The 21623-nt window shown below is 42.8% G+C and overlaps 1 protein-coding gene across 1 annotated transcript in view; it reads left to right on the forward strand.

Moving 5' to 3' along the window:
- LOC140725861 (F-box only protein 41-like) overlaps positions 1 to 21623 on the forward strand; it is a gene marked incomplete at its 5' end in the record, with an annotated part of 371488 nt that overhangs the window by 301202 nt on the left and 48663 nt on the right. The window contains one exon of the mRNA XM_073041806.1: positions 4940 to 4977. Within this exon, the coding sequence (XP_072897907.1) occupies positions 4940 to 4977 (38 nt within the window). The remainder of the gene's footprint in view (positions 1 to 4939; positions 4978 to 21623) is intronic.

Raw genomic sequence — 21623 nt, forward strand, 5'->3', positions numbered from 1 at the left:
AATAAACCTGGTTATGGGTCAGGTCTCTCAATGGGAGAGCATTTTCGAGATAGTGATCACAATTCTATCTCCTTTACTATAGCCTTGGAAAGGGATAGAAATAAATAAGTTAGGAAAGCATTTAGTTGGAGTCAAGGGAAATATGAAGCTATCAGGCAGGAACTTGGAAGCACAAATTGGGAACAGCTGTTCTCAGGGAAATGTGGCAAATGTTAGGGGATATTTGCATGGCGTTCTGCATAGATACATTCCAATGAGACAGGGAAAGGATGGTAGGGTACAGGAACCGTGGTGTACAAAGGCTGTTGAAAATCTAATGAAGAAGAAAACAAAAGCTTACGAAAGGTTCAAAAAACTAGGTAATGATAGAGATTTAGAAGATTATAAGTCTAGCAGAAAGGAGCTTAAGAAAGAAATTAGGAGAGCCAGAAGTGCCATGAGCAGACCTTGGCGGACAAGATTAAAGAAAACCCCAAGCTTTCTACAAGTATGTGAGGAGCACGAGAATAAGACGTAGGAGAATAGGTCCAATCAATTGTGACTGTGGAAAAGTGTGTATGTAACCGGAGGAGATAGCAGAGGTACTTAATGAACACTTTGCTTCAGCATTCACTATGGAAAAGGATCTTGGCAATTGTAGGGATGATTTACAGTGGATTGAAAAGCTTGACCATATATACATTAAGAAAGTACCCCAGGCTACTGTGGGAGGCGATGGAGGAGATTGCTGAGCCTCTGGCAATGATCTTTGCATCCTCAATGGGGATTTGGAGAGGTTCTGGAGGATTGGAGGATTGCAGATGTTGTTCCCTTATTCAAGAAGTAGAAATAGCCCAGAAAATTATAGAATAGTGAGTCTTACTTCAGTGGTTGGTAAGTTGATGGAGAAGATCCTGAGAGGCAGGATTTATGAACATTTGGAGAGGCGTAATATGATTAGGAATAGTCAGAATGGATTTGTCAAAGGCAGGTCATGCCTAACGAGCCTGATTGAATTTTTTGAGGATGTGACTAAATATGTTGATGAAGGTAGAGTAGTAGATGTAGTGTATATAGATTTCACCAAGGCATTTGATAAGGTTCCCATTGCAAGGCTTATTGAGAAAGTAAGGAGGCATGGGATCCAAGGGGACATTGCTTTGTGGATCTAGAATTGGCTTGCCCATAGAAGGCAAAGAGCGGTTGTAGACAGGTCAGTGAACAGTGGTGTGCCTCAGGGATCTGTTCTGGGACTCCTTCTCTTCATGACTTTTATAAATGACCTGGATGAGGAAGTGGAGGGATGGGTTAGTAAATGCACTGATTACATAAAGGTTGGGGGTGTTGTGAATAGTGTGGAGGGCTGTCAGAGGTTATAGCGGGACATCAATAGGATGCAAAACTGGGCTGAGAAGTGGCAGATGGAGTTCAACCCAGGTAAGTGTGAGGTGGTTCATTTTGGTAGGTCAAGTACGATAGCAGAATATAGTATTAATGGTAAGACTCTTGGCAGTGTGGAGGATCAGAGGGATCTTGGGGTCCGAGTCCATTGGATACTCAAAGCTGCTGCACAGGTTGACTCTGTGGTTAAGAAGGCATATGGTGCATTGGCTTTTATTAACCGTGCGATTGAGTTTAAGAGCCAAGAGGTAATGTTACAGCTCTATAGGATCCTGGTCAGACCCCACTTGGAGTACTGTGCTCAGTTCTGGTCACCTCAGTACAGAAAGGATGTGGAAGCCATAGAAAGGGTGCAGAGGAGATTTACAAGGATTGGGGAGCATGCCTTATGAGAATAGATTGAGTAAACTCAGCCTTTTCTCCTTGGAGTGGTGGAGGGTGAGAGGTGATCTAAAAGAGGTGTATAAGATGATGAGAGGCACTGATCATGTGGATAGTCAGAGGCTTTTTCCCAGGGTTGAAATGGCTGGCATGAGAGGGCACAGTTTTAAGGTGCTTGAAAGTAGGTACAGAGGAAATGTCAGCGGTAAGTTTTTTACACAGAGAGTGGTGAGTGTGTGGAATAGGCTGCTAGCGACGCTGCTGGAGGTGGATACAATATGGTCTTTTAAGAGACTCTTGGAGCTTAGGAAAATAGAGGGCTATGGGTAACCCTAGGTAATTTCTAAGGTAAGCACACATTGTGGGCCAAAGGGCCTGTGTTGTGCTGGTTTTCTATGTTTTTATGTTTCTAACCACGTATGGTGAAATGGACTCCCCCTCCCTTTGATTGTACTTACGAAACCGGAAGTGTTCTGCAATAAATAATGGTTTCAGTTCTAAATCAGCAAAGCTCATTTCAGTTGCTTTGGTTAGACCAGTTAAGCTTAAAAGCTAACTGTGTGCATTTAAATCCAATGCACTCAGCAAAATTGGTACTTGTTTCTCATTGACTATTCTATTTGCGTCAAAATAGTGTTCAATTTGCTCAGTACATATAGGCATGCTCCTCAATCCAGGCAACATCCTTGTAAATCTCCTATGCACCCTTTCTATAGTTTCCACATCCGTCCTGTAGTGAGGTGGCTGGAACTGAGCACAGTACTCCAAGTGGGGTCTGACCAGGATGCTATATACTGTTCGATTTGCAAATGTTACTCTGCTATTTAAGAAGGGTGGGAGGCAGCAGAAAGGAAACTATAGACCTGTTAGCCTGACATCAGTGGTTGGGAAGTTGTTGGAATCAATTGTTAGGGATGAGATTACGGAATACCTGAAGGCACATGACAAGATAGGTGAAAGCCAGCATGGTTTCCTGAAAGGAAAATTCTGCCTGACAAACCTACTGCAATTCTTTGAGGAAATTACAAGCAGGGTTGACAAAGGAGATGCAGTAGATGTCATGTACTTGGATTTTCAGAAGGCCTTTGACAAGATGCTGCACATGAGGCTGCTTAGCCAAGATAAGAGCCTATGGAATTACAGGGAAGTTACTAGTGTGGGTGGAGCACTGGCTGGTCAGCAGAAAACAGAGTGGGAATAAAGGGATCCTATTCTGGATGGCTGTGGGTTACCAGTGAGTTCCACAGGAGTTGGTGTTGGGACTGCTGCTTCTTACGATGTATGTCAGTGATTTGTACTACGGTAGTAATGGATTTATGGCTAAATTTGCCAATGATACAAAGGTAGGTGGAGGAGCGAGTAGTGTTGAGGAAACAGACAGCCTGCAGACAGACTTAGATAGTTTAGGGGAATGGGCAAAGAAGTGGCAAATGAAATACAATGTTGGAAAGTGTATGGTCATGCACTTTGGTGGAAGAAATAAACGGGTAGACCTATTACTTAGATGGGGAGAGAATCCAAAATGCAGAGATGCAAAGGGACTCGGGAGTCCTTGTGCAAGATACCCTAAAGATTAACCTCCAGATTGAGCCAGTTGTGAAGAAGGCAAATGCAATGTTGGCATTTGTTTCTAGAGGTATAGAATATATGAGGGTGATTGATAAGTTTGTGGCCTAAGGTAGAAGGAGTCTATTTTAGAAAACCTAGCACATTTATTTTTCAGTATAGTCCCCTCCTACATTTACCCTACATTTACACACTTAGTCCAGCGGTCATGGAGCATACGGATCTTGGACCTCCAGAAAGTGTCCACAGCATGGGTGATTGATAAGTTCGTGGCCTAGGGTAGAAGGAGATGAGTTATACAGCTCTCGTTACATGCACATGCAGTTCAACTCTTTGAGTGATTAATGCAGAAACTTAATAACTGATCAGGAGTGTTTGATAAGTTCGTAGGTCTAAGGTAGAAGGAGATGAGTTATTAACTTCAAACTTTCCACATAATCACTCAAAGAGTTGAACTGTGTGTGCATGTAATGAAAGCTCTATAAGTCATCTCCTTCCACCTTAGGCCACGAACTTACCAATCACCCCTGCTGTGGACACTTTCTAGAGGTCCAAGATCCATATGCTCCACGACCGTTGGACTAAGTCTGTAAATGTAGGAGGAGATGATACTAAAAAATAAATGTGCTAGGTTTTCTAAAATTGACTCCTTCTACTGTAGGCCACGAACTTATCAATCACCCCTCTTAAGAACAGGGATGTGATGTCGAGGCTCTATAAGGCACTTGTGAGACCACACAGAGTATTGTGTGCAGTTTTGGACTCCTTATTTTAGAACGGATGTAGTGACATTGGCGAGGCTTCAGAAAAGATTCATGAGATTGATTCCAGGAATGAAAAGGTTACCGTATGAAGAACGTTTGGCAGCTCTTGGGCTGTATTCCCTGGAGTTCAGAAGAATGAGGGGAGATCTCATAGAAACATTCCAAATGTTAAAAGGCCTGAGCAGATTAGATATGGAAAAGTTATTTCCCATGGTAGGAGATTCTAGGACAAGAGGGCATCTCTTCAGGATTGAAGTTCGTCCTTTTAGAACTGAGATGCAGAGAAATTACTTTAGTCAGAGAGTGGTAAATCTGTGGAATTTGTTGCCACGAGCGGCCGTGGAGGTCAAGTCATTGGGTGCATTTAAGGCAGAGATAGATAGGTTCTTGATTAGCCAGGGCATCAAAGGGTATGGGGAGAAGGTAGGGGAGTGGGGATGACTGGAAGAATTGAATCAGCCTATGATTGAACGGCAAAGCAGAGTTTATGGACCAAATTGCCTACTTCTCCTCCTATATCTTATGGTCTTATAGCATACATGAGCCAATTACTCACTTTGCAATCAAACACATCTATCTTTCTGATGAGACCAGCCACTTCTGCTCTTTCATTTTTTTGTGATTTTTATCAACTGGTAGTCACTGTTTATGAACCCATGAATTCTTCTGTTTACTCTCTTTTTTAAATATGAATGTCTCTGCACATGCTGCACTGTTTTTTTACTAGACTGTTCCTCGATGAGCTTTTTTTTTGCTTAGATGTCTTACTCCACTTCAGCAGGAGGATAGCCATCTTGGGTTCATTTAAAAAATACTTCGTCACCACTGTTTGCTTTTTTATTTCAAAGCATTCAACTAATTCGAAAGAAAACGAGGACCAAAAGATGTGAGTCTAACTTTGTTTTTTACATTAAGTGAGGTGCACACATATCACATGGTACTGTCATGATGCATGTAATTCATGTATTTTTACATATAACCATAATGAATTATATAAACAACAAAGAATGCTTAATGAAGCAATATATTTATGAGAATACTCAAATATTATTGAAATATTAAATACACAACAGTTATAGCATTCAAGTCCTGTCACAGTGTCGAGCCTCCTTCAGTGATTCAAGTTTGGTACAGAATTGCCACTTCACATGTGAGATGGCTTTCCAGAAATCGTACCTGGACCTCTTGTGTTTAATTTGGTTACCAGACATGAATGCCACTTAATTGGCCCTCAGCAGAATAATGATCTGATATTTCTTCCAGGGCTTCTGGTTTGGGAAGATTTTGTGGGGATGTCTATGACTGTACTCATGAAGTGTATTTGTTCAGATCCTGTGATGAGTCAGTGAATATGGCCCAGTCTACTGACATGAAGCAATCATATGCCTGCTGGTCTGCACCATGACCAGAGTCCTCCATACCCTACCATCCATGTACCTACCCAAACTTTTCTTAAACATTGAAATCGAGCTGGCATGCACCACTTGTGCTGGCTGCTCATTCCAGACTCTCATGACCCTCTGAGTGAAAAGTTTCTCCTCATGTTCCCCTTAAACTTTTCACCTTTCACCCTTAACCCATGACCTTAGGTTGTCATCCCACCCAATCTCAGTGGAAAAAGCCGGCTTTCATTTACCCTATCTATACCCCTCATCATTTTGTATCCTCCATCAAATCTCCTCTCATTCTACTACATTCTAAGGAATAAAGTCCTAAGCTATTCAATTTTTCCTTTTAACACAGGTCCTCCAGACCCAGCAACATCTTTGTAAATTTTCCCTGTACTCTTAACCTTGTTTTCATCTTTCCTACAGGTAGTTGACCAAAACTGCACACAATACCCCAAATTAGGCCTCACCTACATCTTATACAAATTCAACATAACATCTCATCTCCTGTACTCAATACATTGATTTATGATAGCCAGTGTGCCAAATGCTTTCTTTACTACCCTATTGGCCTGTGATGACTTTCAACAAATTGTGGACCTGCATTCCCAGATCCCTTTGCTCTACCACACTCCTCAGTGCCCTACCATTCACTGCATAAGACCTACCCAGGTTGGTCCTACCGAAGTGCAACACCTCGCACTTGTCTGCATTAAGTTCCATCTGCCACTTTCCAGCCATTATTTCAGCTTATGCAAATCCTTCTACAGGCCATGATAACTTTCCTCACTGTCTAATACCAAATCCCTCCCCCAATCTTGGTGTCATTTGCAAATTTGCTGATCCAGTTTACCACATTATCATCCAGATCATTAATATAGATAACAAACAACAATGCACCCAGCACCAATCCCTTGCAGCACTCCACTCATCACAGGTCTCCACTGAAAGAGGCAACCATCAACTATCACTCTCTGGCCTCGGTCACAAGGCTGCTGCGCAGGTTGACTCTGTAGTTAAGAAAGCATACTGTGCATTGGCCTTCATCAATCATGGGATTGAGTTTAGGAGCCGAGAGGTAATGTTGCAGCTATATAGGACCCTGGTCAGACCCCACTTGGAGTACTGTGCTCAGTTCTGGTCGCCTTACTATAGGAGGGGTGTGGAATCTATAGAAAGGGTGCAGAGGAGATTTACAAGGATGTTGTCTGGATTGGGGAGCATGCCTTATGATAATAGGTTGAGTGAGCAGCCTTTTTTCCTTGGAGCGACAGAGAATGAGGGGTGACCTGAAAGAGTTGTATAAGATGATGAGAGGCATTGATCATGTGGATAGTCAGAGGCTTTTCCCCAGGGCTAAAATGGCTAACACGAGAGGGCACAGTTTTAAGGTGCTTGGAAGTAGGTACAGAGGAGATATCAGGGGTACGTTTTTTACGCAGAGAGTTGTGAGAGTGTGGTTGGGCTGCCGGCAACAGTGGTGGAGGTGGATACAATAGGGTCTTTGAAGAGCTTCTTAGATGGAGTTTAGAAAAATAGAGGGCTAAGCGCTAGGGAAATTCTAGGCAGTCTCTGGAGTAGGTTACATGGTTGGCACAATATTGTGGGCTGAAGGGCCTGTAATGTGCTGTAGATTTCTACATTTTATATTCTAACACCAGCCATGTTTTACTATAACAATGTTATCATCGATGTAATGGACCCAGATTTTAGGGTTTATAATTGGCAATACTGTCTTTTCTAACTTTTGCATGAGTAAATTTGGTAAAGGGAATTGCAGAAGCATGAGAGAGCTGGCCAAAGGTTGGCAGGGGATACTAGCAGGGATGATGACAGAACAGCTATTACTAAGGAGAGGGTGCTTGAGAAGCTGAAAAATCTAAAGGTAGCTAAGTCACCTCGACCAAAAGGATTATATCCCAAGGTTCTAAAAGAGGTAGTTGAAAAGCTTGTGGAGACATTAATAATAATATTTCAAGAATCACTGAATTCTGGAATGGCTCTGGAGGATTGGAAAATTGCAAATGTTACTCCACTGTTCATCAAAGGAGGGAGGCAGAAGAAAGGAAATTATAGGTCAATTAGTCTGACCTCAGTGGTTAGAAAGTTGTTGGAGTCTATTGTTGCATGGGACTACAACTAGATATCATGGGTGAGGGTGAAAGTTGCAAAGTTTAAGGGGACCATGAGGGGAAACCTTTCACTCAGAAGGTCGTGAGAGTGTGGAAGTAGCTGCCAGCGCAAGTGGTGCATGTGGTGCATTTCAATATTTAAGATAAGTTTGGATAGGTATATAAGAACACAAGACATGGAGCAGGAGTAAGCCCATTGAGCCTGTTCCGCCATTCAATACGATCACAGCTGATCTGGCCATGGATTCACCTCCACCTACCTGCCTTTTCCCCATAACCCTTAGTTCCCCTACTAAACAAAAGTTGTTGTTTGTTATCTATATCATCAATCTGGATGATAATGTGGTTAACTAAATCAGCAAATTTGCAGGTAACACCAAGATTCAGGGTTTTTGTCACCAAACTACGGGAAAGATGTAAATAAGATTGAAAGAATACAGAGAAAATTTACAAGGATGTTGCTGGGTCTGGCGGACCTAAGTTATAAGGAAAGATTGAATAAGTTAGGACTTTATTTCTTGGAATGTAGAAGATTGAGAGGAGATTTGATAGAATGTTACCTGGGTTTCAGCACCTAAGTTACAGAGAAAGGTTGAACAAGTTAGGTCTTTATTCTTTGGAGTGTAGAAGGTTGAGGGGGGACTTGATAGAGGTATTTAAAATTATGAGGGGGATAGATAGAGTTAACGTGGATAGGGTTTTTCCATTGAGAGTAGGGGAGATTCAAACAAGAGGACATGAGTTGAGAATTAAGGGGCAAAAGTTTAGAGGTAACACGAGGGGGAACTTCTTTACTCAGAGAATGGTAGCTGTGTGGAATGAGCTTCCAGTAGAAGTGGTAGAGGCAGGTTTGATTTTGTCATTTTAAAAAAAATTGGATAGGAATATGGACAGGAAAGGAATGGAGGGTTATGGGCTGAGTGCAGGCCAGTGGGACTAGGTGAGAGTAAGCGTTCGGCACGGACTAGAAGAGCTGAGATGGCCTGTTTCCCTGCTGTAATTGTTGTATGGTTTTATGGGTATGGGATGCTCTTATCCTGGTGCAGGTTGATGTGAGTAGGCTGTTTAAATTGTTTCAGCGTGGATTAAATGGGCTAAAAGGCCTGTTTCTGTGCTGTACTTTTCTATGCCTCTAAGACTTTCTGACTGGTAGGAGACAAAGAGCACCTTTAATGATTGGCTGCCTTTGACTAGTGGTGCTCCACAGGGGTCTGTGTTGGGACAGCTTCTTTTCATGTTATGTGTCAATGATTTTAATGATGGAATTGTGACCAAGTTTGCAGATGATACGATGATAGGCGGAGGGGTGGGTAGTGTTGAGGAAGCAGGGAATCTACAGAAGGACTTAGACAGATTGGGAGAATGGGCAAAGAAGTGGCAGATGGAATATTGTACAGGGAAGTCCATGGTCATGCACTTTGGCAGAAGGAATAAAGGTGTGAACTGTTTTCTGAATGTGGAGAAATTTCAAAACTTAGCAATGCAAAGGGCCTTGGAAGTCCATGCACAGAATTCCATAAAGATAAACCTGCAGGTTGAGTCAGCAGTGAGGAAGGCAAATGCAAAGTTAGCATACATTTTGAAAGGTCTAGAATACAAAAACCAAGATGTAATGCTGAGGCTTTATAAGATATTGGTCAGACCACACCTGGACTATTGTGAGCAATTTTGGGCCTTTTGTCTAGGAAAAGGTGTGCTGTCTTTGGAGAGTATCCTGAGGAAGTTCACGAGAATGATCCCAGGAAAGAAAGGGTTAACCTGTGAGAAGCATGTAATGTCTCTGGGCCTATACTCACTGGAGTTTAGAAGAATGAGGAGGGATCACATTGAAACCTATCAAATATTGAGGGTACATCCACACTAGACCGGATAATTTTGAAAACGCCAGTTTCACGTAAAAACGATAGACATCCACACAATGCGTTTTTTAAAATATCTATCCACACTGAAACGGAGATTTTGGTGAATCTCCTCCTACTGTGCATGCGCAGGACACATCTACCGAAAACAAGCGACCTGTTTGGTGTCAAATCTCGCCATGAAAGTGCGCGTCTGTGTAGTTACAGACTAGAAAAACTTAAAACGATGGACAGCTGTTGGCTTTCGCGCAGGACAACTTAAAAGTAAAAAAAAACAAATACTGGAGTGTACGGAGGCAACCGACAGGGAGTTCACGGACAGATTGACCCGGCTGATGACGAACATTGAAAAACTGACTAACTCTGTTGCATTAATAAAGCACCTTGTTAAATGTATAAAACATATCTGCATCAGTGTTATCTTGTATTTCCATACAATATTACATTAGGCTGTTACACATCTATTGTCAGAGAAGTACTTGCATAAATAGGTAAACTACCTTCATACGAGCAAGGACAGAAAACAGGGCAAAGTGAGTATATTTATTTATTCATTAAGTTATGCGTCAAAGTTTTTGGTGAGTACATTTCCAACTCTTCTGGCGTCAGTTTCGTTGCCCTCTGTTCTGAAATTGTTAGGTTGCGTTTAAGAAAACAATGAAATGGCACGCTGCCGTCTGACAACGTTTTCAGAAGTCTCTGGTTACCCTGTCCACACTGATCTGTCTGAGTAGCGTTTTCAAAAATACCCACCCTGGAAAGCATTTCTGAAAAGCTCCAGTTTCGGGGGATGAAAACGCCGTTTTAGTGTGGATGGAGGGTAAAATCGAAGAGAAAAAGCTTCGGTTATGGATTTATCCAGCGTAGTGTGGACGTAGCCTGAAAGGCTGAGGTAGAGTGGATATGGAGAGGATGTTACTTATACTGGGGGAGTATAGCACCTGAGGGCACAGCCTTAGAATTGAAGGATGTCCATATAGAACAGAGATGAAAAACTTGTTCAGCCAGACGGTGGTGAATTTGTGGAATTCATTGCCACATATGGCAGTAGAGGCCATATCATTGGGTTTATTTAAAGCAGTTGTTGAAAGGTTGTTGATTAGTAAGGACAGAAAGCAAGAGAATGGTGTTGAGTGGGATAATACATCAGCCATGATGGAATGATTGAACATACTCGATGAGCCAAATGGCCTAGTTCTGCTCCTATGTCTTATCATTTTATGGTCTAAAGTCAGAAGGCATGGGATCCAGGGAGGTTTGGCCAGGTGGTTTCAGAATTGGCTTGCCTGCGGAAAGCAGAGGGTCATGGTGGAGGGAGCACATTCGGTTTGGAGGGTTGTGACTAATGGTGTCCCACAAGAATCGGTTCTGGGACCTCTACTTTTTGTGATTTTTATTAATGACCTGGATGTGGGAGTAAAAGGGTGGGTTGGCAAGTTTGCAGATGACACAAAGGTTGGTGGTGTTGTGGATAGTGTAGAGGATTGTTGAAGATTGCAGAGAGACATTGATAGGATGCAGAAGTGGGCTGAGAAGTGGCAGATGGAGTTCAACCCAGAGAAGTGTGAGGTGGTACACTTTGGAAGGACAAATTCCAAGGCAGAGTACAAAGTAAATGGCAGGATACTTGGTAGTGTGGAGGAGCAGAGGGATCTGGGGATACAAGTCCACAGATCCCTGAAAGTTGCCTCACAGCTAGATAGGGTAGTTAAGAAAGCTTATGGGGTGATAGCTTTCATAAGTCAAGGGATGGAGTTTAAGAGTCATGGGGTAATGATGCAGCTCTATAAAACTCTGGTTAGGCCACACTTGGAGTACTGTGTCCACTTCTGGCTGCCTCACCATAGGAAGGATGTGGAAGCATTGGAAAGGGTACAGAGGAGATTTACCAAGATGCTGCCTGATTTAGAGAGTATGCATTATGATCAGAGATTAAGGGAGCTAGGGCTATACTCTCTGGAGAGAAGGAGGATGAGAGGAGACATGATAGAAGTATACAAGATATTAAGAGGAATAGATAGAGTGGCCAGCCAGCGCCTTTTCCCCAGGGCACTACTGCTCAATTCAAGAGGACATGGCTTTAAGGTAAGGGGTGGGAAATTCAAAGGGGATATTAGAGGAAGGTTTTTGACTCAGAGAGTGTTGGTGCGTGGATTGCACTGCCTGAGTCAGTGGTGGAGGCAGATACACTAGTGCAGAGGTGTCGAACTCAATTGCACATGGGGCCAAAACTCCAAGCACACTTTAGGTCGTGGGCCGAACAGGATAAACATTTATTGAACACACTAAAACTAAACATTTTTTGAACATAAATATGAATAAAAACAGATAGGAATATTATTCCAGAAAAAATATACTAAAACTTTAAATAACCTAAATATTTTGCTTTCCATAAAAATATCTCCTGTCAGTATTATACAAGTTAAAAATATGAGCATGCTGCAAAAAAACCCTGAAAATATAAATAAAATTTGTGCTTTTCAGCAAAAGTTAAAACAACAACAAATCAAAACACTCAATTTTCTTTGCTCTTATGCCGTTTTGTCAGAGCTGGATGCTTGGCATCTTTTCTTGGCAATAAGTTCGTTTAGGTTTGGTGTAAGGTTCTGTGTTGTGGAGATTCTCAGGATGGACTGCAGGTTTCATGCAGGTGCTCCCATAAGAGCAGCTTCACTTGAAATGCCTTCACTGCATCATACATGTCAGTGATCATGCGGTCATGTCCCTGGAGCTGAAGGTTTAAGACGCTGAGATGTGTTGTTATGTCAGCCAGAAACGCCAACTCACATTTCCACTTTTCATCCCGCAAAACTGTGGAGTCTTTTCCTTTACTGTCCATGAACTGACAGATTTCCTTGTTGAGTTTAAAAACTCTATTGAGAGCTTTTCCCCGACTCAGCCAATGCACCTCTGTATGATAAGGAATGTCGGCAAACTCTGAATCTATTTCCCGCATAAAAGACTGAGATTGCCAGTGATTTAAACCTTTAGCTCGGATAAAGTTTACGGCTTGTGTTACAGTGCTCATTACATGTTCCATCTTTAGGACTTTACCACACAGCGTTTCTTGGTGTATGATGCAGTGATATGTTGTTAACACACCAGTACAGTTCTCCTCCTGCATCTTTACCTGCATCCTTCCCACTAGTCCACTTTTTTCACCGCACATCGCCGGTGCTCCATCTGTTGTAAGTCCAATAAATTTGTCCCAGGGCAATTTCATGTCGGTTACACTTTGACATACATTTTCAAAAATGTCTTTTCCTGTCGTTGTCCCGTGCATCGATTTGATGTTCAATATTTCCTCTGTAACACACAAATTGGAGTCCACTCCTCGGATGAAGATAGCCAGCTGTGCAGTGTCCGTCATATCAGCACTTTCATCCACAGCAAGCGAGTATGCAATAAATGGGTTGCTTCTTTCAATCAACTGTGTTCTTAAATCAGTGGCTATCTCACAAACTATACTCAGCAACCCATCGGTTTTGAAAGACTCTTTTTTCAGAATCAACTTTTCTCTTCGCCATTGTTAGGGGTTAGCTTTGACTTCAGAATAGTGTTGTATACAGCAACAGACGCTTGACGCGGGAATGTTCCCGGGTAGCCTATTGGCAGCTGTTGCGCTGCATTATGGGATCTGTAGTTTGTGTGTTATCAGCGCTTCATATCGCCGGGCCATTAATAATTAAAATAATAGATCTATCTAAAATGATCTCGCGGGCCGGATATAATTGTACGCCGGACCGGATATGGCCCGCAGGCCTTGTGTTTGACACCTATGCACTAGTGAAATTTAAGAGACTACTAGACAGGTATATGGAGGAATTTAAGGTAGGGGGTTATTTCGGAGGCAGGTTTTAAGGGTTGGCACAACATTGTGGGCCGAAGGGCCTGTACTATGCTGTACTATTCTATGTTCTAAGGTGTATGGCTATTGGCCTTTATTAGTTGGGAGATGCAAGATAATGTTGCAACTCGGTTGGACCACAGTGGAATATTGTGTACATTTCTGGTCAGCTCGTTATAGGAAATGTGAGGAAGATTTAAGTGAGGGTGCAGAGGAGATTTAGCAGGATTCTGCCTAGATTAGAGAGCATGTTTTATGAAGATGGGTTTGAGCGACCTAAGACTTTTCACTTTGGGGTGAAGGAGGGTGAGAGGTGACTTGATAGAGGTATACTAGATTAAAAGAAGCATGGATTAAATGGACAGCCAGAGACATCTCCCAGGGCGAAAATGGCTAATACTAAGGGGCATAATTTTAAACTGATTGGAGGAAAGTATCATGAGGCAATGTAAGTTTTTTTTACAGAGAGAGTGACTGGGGCATGGAATGCACTGCCAGGGGTGGTGGTGGAAGCAGATACATTAGGGAAATTTAAAAATCTCTCAGGTAGGCTAATGGGTGATAGAATAATGGAGAGCTATGTTGGAAGGAAGGGTTAGATTCATCTTAGAGACAGTTATAAGTTTGGCACAACACCATGGGCCGAGGGGCCTTTACTGTGCTGTTGTGTTCTATGATCTATGTTAGAACATAAAACAGTACAGCACAGGAATAGGCTACTCAGCCCAGAATGTTGTGCTAAATCAGCTAAAGAGCAAATCTGAAACAGCCAAACACTAACCCCTCCTACCCACACCATGCCCTATCTTCTTTACATCCATGTGCCTATCCTAACGTCTCTTAATTTCTTTCACCAGTGAGTGGTGAATTTCTGGAATTCTTTGTCACACACAGCCTTGGAGGCCAAGTCTGTATGTATATTTAAGGTAGAGGTTGATAGATTCTTGATTGTCCAGGGCATGAAGGGATACAGGAAGAAGACAGTTGATTGGGGCTGAGAAGAAAATTGGTTTAGCTGTGATAAAATGGCAGGGCAGACTCAGTGGGCTAAATAGCCTACTACTGTTTCTTATGGTCTTAAAAGTCGCTAATGTATTTTCTTCTAACACCATACTTGGCAGTGCATTCCAGGCATCCAAGACACACAGAGTAAAAAACTTACCCCTCACATTCTCCTTGAACCTAACCCCTCTCACCTTCACTGCATGCCCTCTGGTATTAGACAGTTCAATCTGAGAAACACATGCTCTCTGTCCAATCTGTGCCTCTCATAATCTTGTAAACCTCTTTCAGATCTCCCCTCAGCCTCTGACACTCCAGAGAAAACTGCCAAAGTTTATCTACTTCTCGTGATAGCACATGCCCTCTAAACTTTGATTTCTCAAACTTCTGGTAATGCCCTCTGCCTTCACCATTTTCCATCCCCTTTTCCCTCTCTCACCTTATCTCCTTGCCTGCCCATTACTTCCCTCTGGTGCTCCTCGCCGCTTTTTCTTTCTTTCATGGCCTTCTGTCTCTTTCACCGATCAACTTCCTAGCTCTTTACTTCATCCCTCCCCCTCCAGGACTCACTTATGCTGCCAGGCCTGCTGATTTCTTCCAGCATTTAGTGTGTGTTGCTGGGATTTCCAGCATCTGCAGATTTTCTCCACGGATACCATGCATCTTAATCTTTTAGATTAGTCTCCCATGAGAGACTTTGTCAAACACCTTACTAAAATGCATGTAGACAATATCCACTGCCATATCGTCATCAATCCCTCTCATCGCCTTGTCAAAAAACTCAATCACGTTAGTAATGCACACCTTCCACACACAACGCTATGCTGGCTCTCCTGAATCATGCCATGGGATTTCGAATGTCCTATCCCTAAGAATTTTCTCCAGCTATTTCCCTAAAACTGACATGAGACTCACTGGTCTATGGTTCCCAGGATTTTTCCTTGTTCGCTTTTTAGATAGAGGTGCAACATTAGCCATGCGCCAGTCCTCTGGGACTCTGCCTTCCGCTAGAGAGGGCACAAAGATACTGGTCAAGGGCCATGTACCCTTGTCTCTTATTTCCTTCAAAACTCAGGGGTAAATCCCATCAGGCCCTGGGGACTTATCCACCTTAATGCTCCTTATGATGCCTAAAACTTCCTCCTCCTTGACCTCTAAAAGCTCTTAACATATTTGTGCACTCAGCACTGGTCCTTCGTATCCTTTTCCTTGTGTAACTGTCAGTTCGGCTAGTGGCTTAATCGGCCTGACTAAGGTTAAGAAATCTTGTTTGGGTAGATGCTGCGTGATGTGTCCCCTGTTACAAATCAGTACCGCAAAATAACAAACAGTACACAATATGCGATTAAACGATTGAGTTTTATAATTCTAAATTTGACTATATGGTTAGTAAAGAAACAAAAAAAGAAAAGGGCCCATTCTCATGAAACAGTCTATTGCGCAAACGTTGGAGCTCACGGTTTCGTCCATTTTTTCCTGTCTTCCTCCTCCGAGCGTAGCCAACCCTCTGACCCTCAGTCCACTCCGTCCAGCGGTCTACCAACTTTCTCCATTCGCGTCCTCTCTCTTCATCTCTCCCCAACAAAAGACTGCAAAAACCCACAAGAAAGCAACACCCCTCTCATTAGCTAACATACATTCCAAAGTCCCCATTTTCTCTGGTCACCACCCAAACATTGCTGCTTCAGAAAAACCATTACCTTAGCCTTAGCAGTGAAACATTACAGAGAGGCCATTACATCAGCAGTGAAACCTTACAGTGTGTTACACTTGGTAAATACTAAAGCAAAGTGCTCATTAAGTATGTCACTCACATTCTCTGTATCAAAGCAAATGTTACCCACTTTATCCTTGAGTGGTCCCAACCTCTCCCTACTTATCCACTTACCTTCAATGTATGTATAGATTCACCTTAATCCTATTTGCCGAGGATTTTTGTTGGCTTTGTTTGATCCTAATTTCCAAAGCTTTATATACTTTACCTTTTTCTTCTTGACTAAATTCATCAGCTTTCTGGACATCCAAGATTCTCTATCTTTCCAACCTGTCCTTCCTTCTAACAGGAACATGCCTTTCCTGTACTCTGTGCAATTGATCTGTAAACACCCTCCACGTGTCTGATGTGGAATTGCTAGAGAAAAGGTGTTCCCAATTAACGCTTCTTTGCTCCTGCCGAATGACCTCGTAATCTTCCCAATTTGAAACTCTCCCACATGCAAAGTTCCCTCTAAGGCATATATGTCAAACTCAAGGCCCGCGGGCCAAATCCGGCCCGCGGTGGAATTATCTTTGGCCCGCGAGATGATATCTAATTACTATTAAAGCTGGCCCCAGTAACCGAAGCGCCTATGGCAGATGATATGGCTAATGCTGAGTTTATTCAGGTACCAGATTTTCAGGGTTTTTAGTGTTTATTCGGCAGTCTTGCTCGGCAGTCTTCTTCATAAGAAACGGAATTTGTAAAGTGAAACACTTTGTAGTTATAGCAGAGACTGAGACACATAAGAGCAGGCTGAAAAAACGGAGGCAATGAAAGCTGCGTTCGCACGCGTCCGACTGATCCGGCCCGCATGAAGCTGCATTTTGCTCAATCCGGCCCGTGACCTAAAATGAGTTTGACACCCCTGCTAAGGTATGCATGCGTACACATCTTTTCATACTAGTGCACAAAGGAATTTAAACTGCACACTGTGTTCCATCTGCCATTTTTTTGCCTATTCTTCCAATTTGTCTGTCCTGCTGCAATTGTATTGCTTCCTCAGCACTACCTACCCTCCACCTATCTTTGCATCATCTGCAAACTTTGCCACAAAGCCATCAATTCCATTATCTAAAGCACTGACAATATGAAAAGTAGCGGTCCCAATACTGATCCCTGAGGAACACCACTAGTCATTGACAGCCAACCAGAAAAGGCCCCTTTTATTCCCGCTGACTACCTCCTGCCTGTCAACCATTCCTCTATCCATGCCAGTATCTTTCCTGTAACACCATAGGATGTTATCATGTTAAGCAACCTCATGTGTGGCACCTTATCAAATGCCCTCTGAAAATCCAAGTAAATGACATACATTACATGACCTTTGCCCTCCCTGCTTATTACTTAGAAACATAGAAAATCTACAACACAATACAGGCCCTTCGGCCCACTATGCTGTGCTGAACATGTACTTACTTTAAAAATCACATATAGCCCTCTATTTTTCTAAGCTCCATGTAGCTATCCAGGAGTCCCTTAAAAGACCCTATCGTATCCACCTCCACCACCATCACTGCCAGCAGCCCATTCCACGCACTCACCACCCTCTGCGTAAAAAACTTGCCCTTGACATTTTCCTCGAAGAACTCTAACAGATTTGTCAGGTAAGATTTCCCTTTACAGAAACTATGTTGACTTTGATTTATTTTATCTTTAGTCTCCAAGTGCCTCGAAACTTCATCCTTAATAATAAAGTCCAACACGTTCCCAACCACTGAGGTTAGGTTAACTGGCCTATAATTTCCTTTAGACAATAGACAATAGACAATAGGTGCAGAAGTAGACCATTCGGCCCTTCGAGCCTGCACCGCCATTCTGAGATCATGGCTGATCATCTAGTATCAATACCCGGTTCCTGCCTTGTCCCCATATCCCTTGATTCCCCTATCCATAAGATACCTATCTAGCTCCTTCTTGAAAGCATCCAGAGAATTGGCCTCCACTGCCTTCCGAGGCAGTGCATTCCACACCCCCACAACTCTCTGGGAGAAGAAGTTTTTCCTTTACTCTGTCCTAAATGACCTACCCCTTATTCTCAAACCATGCCCTCCGGTACTGGACTCTCCTAGCATCTGGAACATATTTCCTGCCTCTATCTTGTCCAATCCCTTAATAATCTTATATGTTGCAATCAGATCCCCTCTCAATCTCCTTAATTCCAGCGTGTACAAGCCCAGTCTCTCTAACCTCTCTGCGTAAGACAGTCCGGACATCCCAGGAATTAACCTTGTGAATCTACGCTGCACTTCCTGTACAGGCAGGATGTCCTTCCTTAACCCTGGAGACCAAAGCTGTACACAATACTCCAGGTGTGGTCTCACCAGGGCCCTGTACAAATGCAAAAGGATTTCCTTGCTCTTGTACTCAATTCCCTTTGTAATAAAGGCCAACATTCCATTAGCCTTCTTCACTGCCTGCTGCACTTGCTCATTCACCTTCAGTGACTGATGAACAAGGACTCCTAGATCTCTTTGTATTTCTCCCTTACCTAACTCTACACCATTCAGATAATAATCTGCCTTCCTGTTCTTACTCCCAAAGTGGATAACCTCACACTTATTCACATTAAACGTCATCTGCCAAGTATCTGCCCACTCACTCAGCCTATCCAAGTCACCCTGAATTCTCCTAACATCCTCATCACATGTCACACTGCCATCCAGCTTAGTATCATCAGCAAACTTGCTGATGTTATTCTCAATGCCTTCATCTAAATCGTTGATGTAAATCGTAAACAGCTGTGGTCCCAATACTGAGCCCTGTGGCACCCCACTAGTCACCACCTGCCATTCCGAGAAACACCCATTCACCATTACCCTTTGCTTTCTATCTGCCAACCAGTTTTCTATCCATGTCAATATCTTCCCCCCCAATGCCATGAGCTCTGATTTTACCCACCAATCTCCTATGTGGGACCTTATCAAATACCTTCTGAAAATCGAGGTACACGACATCCGCTGGATCTCCCTTGTCTAACTTCCTGGTTACATCCTCGAAAAACTCCCAACAGATTAGTCAAGCATGATTTGCCCTTGGTAAATCCATGCTGGCTTGGCCCATTCCTATCACTGCTATCTAGATATGCCACTATTTCATCTTTAATAATGGACTCAAGCATCTTCCCCACTACTGATGTTAGGCTGACAGGACGATAGTTCTCTGTTTTCTCCCTCCCTCCTTTCTTAAAAAGTGGGATAACATTAGCCATTCTCCAATCCTCAGGAACTGATCCTGAATCTAAGGAACATTGGAAAATGATTACCAATGCATCCGCAATTTCCAGAGCCACCTCCTTTAGTACCCTAGGATGCAAACCATCTGGACCTGGGGATTTGTCAGCCTTCAGTCCGATCAGTCTACTCATCACCGTTTCCTTCCTAATGTCAATCTGGTTCATTTCCTCTGTTACCCTATGTCCTTGGCCCATCCATACATCTGGGAGATTGCTTGTGTCTTCCCTAGTGAAGACAGATCTAAAGTACTTATTAAATTCTTCTGCCATTTCTCTGTTTCCCATAACAATTTCACCCAATTCATTCTTCAAGGACCCAACATTGTTCCTAACTATCTTCTTTCTCTTCACATACCTAAAAAAGCTTTTGCTACCCTCCTTTATATTCCTGGCTAGCTTGCATTCGTACCTCATTTTTTTCTCCCTGTATTGCCTTTTTAGTTAAGTTCTGTTGTTCCTTAAAAATTTGCCAATCAACTGTCCTCCCACTCACCTTAGCTCTGTCATACTTCCTTTTTTTTTAATGCTATGCAATCTCTGACTTCCTTTGTCAACCACTGTGGCCCCTTTCCCCCCTTTGAATCCTTCCTTCTCCGGGGGATGAACTGATTTTGCACCTTGTGCATTATTCCCAAGAATACCTGCCATTGTATTGACAGAATACCTGTCTTTTCTGCTAGGATATCCGTCCAGTTAACTTTGGCCAGCTCCTCCCTCATGGCTCCATAGTCTCCTTTGTTCAACTGCAACACTGACACCTCCGATCTGCCCTTATCCTTCTCAAATTGCAGATAAAAACTTATCATATTATGGTCACTATCTCCTAATGGCTCCTTTGCTTCAAGATCGCTTATCAAATCCTGTTTATTACAAATTCGCCTTCTTCTCTTCTTATAGAGTGGAGTGACATTAGCAATCTTCCATTACTCCAGGACTATGCCAGAATCAAGAGATTCTTGAAAGATCATGACCAATGCATCCGTTATCTCTTCAGCAACCCCTTTCAGGACTCTGGGATGTAGTCCATCTGGTCCAGGTGACTTTGAGTTTGAGTTTGCTGGCACTTTTTCCTTTGTAATAGCAATGGCATTCGCTTATGCTCTCTGACACTCACGGACCTCTGGCACACTGCTAGTGTCTTCCACAGCGAAGACAGATGCAAAGTATTCATTGTCCATTTGCCATTTTCTTATCCCCCATTACTACCTCATCAACACCATATTCCAGTGGTCCAATATCAGCTCTCGTAGAGTGAAGATTAACAATTAGAGGGAACATTGCCCACAAGGAACAAGAATCATTATCTATAGCTATCCTGAAAGTTAAGGAGTTGTGGTCTCTGTTCCCTAACAGTTCACCCACTGAAAGTTCAGTCCCCCGGCCAGGCCCAGGCTCATTACCCAACACCGGGTTCAGTACAGCCCCTCCTCTCGTTGGACCGTAAACATATTGATTTAAGAAACCTTCCTGAATACACTTGCACAAAGAAATTCCCAGTTTATAATTAGGGAAGTTGAATTCGCCCATGACAACAACCCTATTATTTTTACACATTTCATTAATTTTGTTACTTGTCTGTTCTTCAATGTCCTGGTGGCTATTGGGGTGTTTGTAGTACAATCCCATCAGTGTGATTGCACCCTTCCTATTCCTGAGTTCCATCCTAAGGACTCAGCATCAGACCCCACTATTATGTTCCCTCTGAGAGCTGTTGTGATATTGTCTCTGATTTGTAGTGCAACCCCTCCTCCCAACTTTTACCTCCTCTTCTATCATCCCATAAAACTTTGAAATATTTTATTTATCAACCGTTTCTGTCCTTCAGTCACCTAAATTTCAGTAAAGGCTACAACATCATAGTTACATGCACTGATCTATGCTCTAAGTTCATTACCTTTATCCATTAAACTCCTAGCAATAAAATATACACAGTTCAAACTATCTGACCCATCATATATGTTATTTCAATTATTCCTTTCAAATCCTTCCATGATTCTAACTCCTGGTCCAATCCTTCCCTTACTTATTTGAGGCTTCAGTTCCCAGCCGCCTGCAAAACTAGTTTAAACTCTGCCGAGTAGCATCAGCAAACCTTTCGGCCAGGATATTGGTTCCCCTCCAGTTCAGATGAACCCATCCCTTCTTGCCCATTCTGCTAATCTGTCTAAATCCTTCTGTAACCTCTCTGTTTCCTCAACACTACCTGCCCCTCCATTTTCATATCATCTGCAAACTTGGCCACAAAGCCATCAATTCCTTCATCCAAATCAATGACAATGTAAAAAAAAAGTGGTCCCAACTCAGACCCCTGTG

The sequence above is a fragment of the Hemitrygon akajei genome, chromosome 4 (genome assembly GCF_048418815.1).
Source record: "Hemitrygon akajei chromosome 4, sHemAka1.3, whole genome shotgun sequence".
NCBI classification, from domain to species: Eukaryota; Metazoa; Chordata; class Chondrichthyes; order Myliobatiformes; family Dasyatidae; genus Hemitrygon; species Hemitrygon akajei.